At 33.8% G+C, this 6000-nt stretch overlaps 1 protein-coding gene across 1 annotated transcript in view; it reads right to left on the bottom strand.

Moving 5' to 3' along the window:
• Positions 1-2097: 2097 nt before the first annotated feature.
• LOC119691448 overlaps positions 2098-6000 on the bottom strand; it is a 28229-nt gene continuing 24326 nt past the window's right edge. The window contains exons 4-5 of the mRNA XM_048626818.1: positions 3332-3557; positions 2098-2985 (exon numbers count right to left, since the gene is read on the bottom strand). Coding sequence (XP_048482775.1) covers positions 2888-2985; positions 3332-3557 — 324 coding nt within the window. The 3' untranslated portion in view covers positions 2098-2887. The remainder of the gene's footprint in view (positions 2986-3331; positions 3558-6000) is intronic.

Here is a 6000-nt window from a genome sequence, read left to right as displayed (position 1 = left end):
TGAACATAATAAATAAGAAAGAAAAATTGCATGTTCAGTGACAACGATTTTATTTCATGACATTCAGATATTTTATTCTATTCACAATTCAGTATTACAATAATTTGCATTGTAATACGAGTATCATATCATTAAATGGTACCTAAATTGACAACAATCAACTTTAGAAACATTCAGGGTATTTTTAACTTAAATTAAATTCGCTTTTAATGATGTTTGGCACGATAAATTTGTCTATTTACAAACATAACATTTAATTTATGACAAAGTTACACATATTATTCTTATTATCACACTGAAATATTAATGTACATAAATATAGTAATATATCTGTAATGTAAGTATACAGTATACGTATTTACTTTATATATTTACATAATAATATTTTTCTACCGTCTCTTTCAGATTACATGCATCTTTGAGCATTATCTAGGTATTTTTAGTACATAATATTGGTATGTTTAAGTTAAGTTTTGACAAAAAAATAGGTTAGGAAAATTATGCATAAATAATTATTATAAATCATAATTAATAGCTTTACACTGGATGCTAACTTTGTTTTGGAATGTGTACAATCTTATAAACTAAATTTAAAAAAAAAACATCACAATATTATAATGAATACAAACATCATCTACTGATGATGCAAGCAGAAACTGAGATTTCTCAGTTTTTAAAATAAGTACCTAGGTAATTTTTTTTTGTATAACAGAATATTTAAAAAAAAATACTTATCTACCACAAGATTAGAAAAAAAAACCTTTGGAAAGTGTGATTGTGACACCTTGTAGTAGAGTTGCCAGTTCTTAAATGGAACGTCGGTTATAAAGATCCATTTTCGTATCCTAATATATTTTTTACTAATCACTAAAAGGTACAGGTATAAAATAAGCTTCTATTTTATCATTTCTGGCTAAAAGTTATCTGTAGGATAAAAACATGCAGTCGCTATCATAATCCCACAGATAACTTTTATTCAGACATAGTGAAACAGATACTTACGAATAAAAAGTGTAAGAGTTTAATAGCAAACGTGCGTTGTAGATTATGTGAGAAATTTGTAGAATACATGTTCACTTTTCCATTCAGAGTTTCAGATATTTTCCGCCGCTACAAAACATTAGGTTGTTATAAGTTTTTCGTGACATACGTTGTGGTTACATAATACCTAGCTGTAAAAAATAAGACATTCAAATTGCATACTTACGCCACTTTTTTACAACTTTACAATGGGACTTTTATAGGGACCGTTGGCAAATTTGTCAGTGTTTCATTCCATAGAATACAACTTTACTATGTACCGTATAATGCAATACAATCACTTAGGTACATAATAATATTTGAGGTAAACAAATAAATGAGGTACAGTACGTTCAAAGTTTCGAAGCCATACAAAAACGCTCTCCAAATTATTTCAGGCACCTGAAACTGACAATTCCTGTGGCGCAACGCAATTCATTTATTTATACTTATATGGAAATGATTGAAAAGGTTCCGCTGTACAGGGTGTTACAGAAGTGATAGAGTAACGCGTAAGGGTGTTACTAAGCATGTTATATATATGTCGCAGGCAACTGGTTTAATCTCCTGTTTGATTGAACCACTAGCCCGTTCATTGGATGGCGCTATTCAGTTGTATGACTAAAGGACAACTCGTCAAGTCGTTGATTGTAACGTTCGACATCTTGACTGAACGTCATTCAGCGAAGTAATAATAAATAAATCCATGTTGTCACACTATTTTAACACAAATAACGCACTTTAAAGCTAATTTATTTGCAAAAAACTAACAATATAGGTGCTTTTTGTGTCAGCTGTTAGCTGTTAGACGCCATATTTGTTTTATTCACCACCTGACTGATTTAAAGTCAGCTAACTAGTTGGACGTTTTGTGACGCTTGTACAATCAACGTTCGGCCTAGTCATACAACTGAACAGCGCCATCCAATGAAGGGGCTAGTGGTTCAATCAAACAGGAGATTAAACCAGTTGCCTGCGACATATATATATACAGTACGTCTAGTAGGTTTGATGTTTGTTGAACTACAGGTTTACGTTTTCTCTCATACAAAGTGGCGCCGGAAACAAAGGTATTCCGGAAACTATCATGAAACTTTTGACAGATAATGTATGCAGGTGATAGAAGAAATCGTAAACCTTTTTCGTATTAGTAAATTGCAAAACCCGTACTTGAGGCTCCGAGTCTCTTTTTATGCTTGGAATATTTTTAACAGTGTAGCCTCTGTAAATATGCCTATCAGAAATATTTAGATTTTTCATTGAACTCGTTCTAAAGTTGTCAGTCCGGTGTCCCCACGTCATGACGTCACGTCCTGATCTCGGCCTGATTTTAAATGGAATTTTCATGTCGTTCTAAAATAATGTCGGCAAGTTTGTACAGGGCGGAATATTATTAGAGGTGACGACATAGATGCAAATCCATTATACTTAACTATCTAGCTGAAAACTAGGAGGTTATTTCTGTACACGATGTAAAATTTGTATTTTAAGCGGAACTTGGACTTTTATTCTTAGGATTTAATGTACCTACATAAGTACGAGTCTCGTGACATGTTTGTTCATTGATTTTTCATTAGATATTTCAATCGAAGACGTTACTTATAAGATGTTTAAAGTCTTTTTGGTTTTCAAAACATACCCTACGTTAAGTAAGGTTTAGTACATACCTAAGTAAGTTAAGTAAGGTAAGTTAATTACATTCAACGTTTTGTTCGGTGGAAAACATGGCGTCGCAAAAAATAAACTGTTCAAATTATCATAATACCTACCTATGTTCGATATTTTTCACTTGAGATATATCTTACACGTAATATTCTTACAATATTAACACTTTTATATGAATATACTACACACACGTCGGTAATATTCAAAGGCACTTGGTTCTTATTGACAGTAAGAATAACGTCCAAAATACACTGGCAACTGCACTGCACTGCACGATGACTTGGCCACAGCCGGAAGCAGCTGGGAACAATTGAAAAGGGTTTAAAGTAAAAAGAAAACAATTATATATTTAGGATGTTCCAAGGAGTCATGGTGGCGTATCGGATAAGGCAATTTATACTGTGTACTCTTACGGTGAAGGAAAACATCGTATGGAAACATCTCACGTTTTCTGATAGAAAAACACCCTTTAGGTAAGCGTCCACCTATCAGTATTAACAAACGGATTTTCAGAAATGTATGATAAGAGACGTCGGCAATATCGATGAAGTGGACCTGTGTGTCTTTATATGCAAATATGCTTTATATGCTTCCGCTGAGTACGATGCCGAAAAGTGTGGACCCTTACCAACCAATCCATACTCACTATTAGCAGTAAACTTGGATATGTGCGGTCGTCGCGCGACATACAGCCGCACAGCCATGCTGCGCTCGATCGGCGGCCGCGTGCGAACTGTCGCGCGACACTTCAGCGACAGGTAGCCGCGGTGAGTCGCGAAGTCGTCGGCGACGATGTGTAGAGCGCGCCACGACGCCGCCAGCCCGTCGCCGTCGGCGCGCGACACGTACGTGCCGCTGCTTAGCAGCGGGTCCTGGGAAGTGGTTTGATAATTAGTCGCAATGTGAATTTGTCGCAAAGTGTAAAGGTCACAAATTAAATTGGTTGCAAAGTAAAAAGTCATATAGTAAATTGGTCGCAAAATGAATTGGTCACAAAGTAAATTGGTCACAAAGTAAACTGGACACAAAGTAATTTACTTTGTGTCCAGTTTACTTTGTGGTCACATTTGCAATCAATACCTATAGAAAGTAAATTTGTGTCATGTTTGTATGGAACTTTTAGTCAGAATTACTAAATAACATTATTATTATTTAATCATAAGTAAGAAGAACCGATAATCATGAGGTGTGCAAAGATGAGTGTGGAAGCCACCATTACATTCACCATTTGTGTATAGCCCCTGTGTTGGCTGTGTGTTAATCTATTTATGTATCCATGTGTTGGTGTAGATATATCAGACAGTCTGACACCCATAGTATTTGGCTCTGGCTTGATTGAGGTCGAATGGCCTGTGTGAGATTCCCCCACAAATTATACAGAGTGTTTGTGGGTAGGTAATATTAAGAAAGGTCAGTGTAGTAAAGTCTGAAACTATGGGAAATACAACATTAGTTGTTGGGCACCGTGGCATAATATTATTATCATATTTCTATTAAAAGGAAACTTCTTACGATAACTAGATGACCCTGCATCGGTACCTAAATCCTTAAATTTACAGCAGTTTGGGGTGTAACAGTAGCATAATATACAGGGTGCAGTTTAATTAGTGAACTTCTCATCGGTATATCCTGAAATACACTCATAAAATTCTACCCTGTATATTGTTACAACAAGCCTATTATTGGATTAAGCTATGCATGTCAGCACACCTCCGTGTAAGTAGCCTAACAAACGGTTATTCATTCTACTATTCTGGTATAATATTATAGTCTATGATTATAAATTTTGCATGGAATAATTTAAACACGAAGAACTTTTGGTGTACATTCATCAATATTGTTTACAAACGAAACTTAAACAGAAGTTGAAACACAAGGACTAAACTAAGTACTTGCTCGGGAACATTTGAGTTAAATAAAGCTGGGTTTAGTAGGTTACGCAAACTTTACTTATATTCCAATTAAACTTCTTTATTCGGAGTCTTATAAACAGTAAAGGTCGATTTACATCAAACAAACACAGAGTTAGAGATAGAATATTTTTTTTCCATGTTCTTGTTTGTGCTCGGTTTATGTAAATCGGCTTAACGGTGTCTTAAAAGCGTTAATCGACTTTAAAGTTGCTTTTCCACAAGAAATGTGCTATGCTACGAGTATCTATGTTGCTATTTAAGCGTTTGAAATCAACCAATCATATTCATATATTTTTACCAAAGCTTAAAAATATAAGGTGTTATTTACAGTTCGATAATGCCAACTTTGCCACAGAAACAATCGCAATAAGTGTCAACACCAAAAAAAATATCAGTGCAACATTATTTATTTATTTAATCCTTTATTGCACAAATATATAAATAAGTATACAAAGGGTGGACTTAATGCTAATGCATTTTCTACCAGTCAACCCACATTACCACTAGAATATATTTTTGTAATGACACTGGCGTGGACAATTTTTATGTGAAGCACCAGAATGTGATGTATTTGTGGATAGAATGAGTTCGCTGATGAATGTATGTAAGGGGATGCTAGAGAGAAGTATGAAAGTGAGTGCTATATGTTAAATTATTATTGTAACTATTTGGGTTTTGTGTTCCTGTTATGTTACAATGTGTGTGTGTGTAAATAAATAAATTAAATAAATAAATTATTTAAACCACAGCACAGGGTGACTAGCAAGCTAATATTTTTGGTTTATAAATTATATTAAGTTAATGAAATTCGGGTTGACACGTGGACCAAAAAATGGTTCGAATTACTGCAGATAAGAGTTACGGTGTCCTATTTAGTTGTAACAGGAATTCATAATGTTATAACGATCACAGAGATTTCTCACAATACTACCAGACTTTCAGAAGTTGCCAAAAGGATACCTTTTCAATTAATGTTCAACTAAGAAAGTCTACAGAAATCCCTACCGAGTAATCAGCTTACAAGTTATTTTATACGAATTGTAAACTTGAAGTTGTTGAATTGAAATGAAGCTAATCCTTTTGAATAAAATTGCTTTCATCTTAGTTAAAGTTAAGTTAAACCAATACCAGGAAATATTTTGCTCATGTTATTAGATAGATTCATAGAGTGTGTCAAATTATTCGATAACTACAACTAACTTTCTAACAAAGAAACATGTTCATATATTTTATCAATTAGGTAGTTTTTTAATAAATTTAAATACTTAAGTAATTATTAAATTTATGATGACTACAGATTGAACGATCATTGTAATAGAGAGATATAGTAAAAACTAAAAAAAAGTGTCGGTATTTTGAGAGTGGAACTTTTTCATTGCACGCGAGTGTAATTACCGTCCAA

This window comes from Plutella xylostella, chromosome 17, assembly GCF_932276165.1.
Source record: "Plutella xylostella chromosome 17, ilPluXylo3.1, whole genome shotgun sequence".
Taxonomy (NCBI): Eukaryota; Metazoa; Arthropoda; class Insecta; order Lepidoptera; family Plutellidae; genus Plutella; species Plutella xylostella.
Note: the sequence above shows the minus strand (reverse complement) of the source record. Positions and strands in the feature narration are given on the sequence as shown.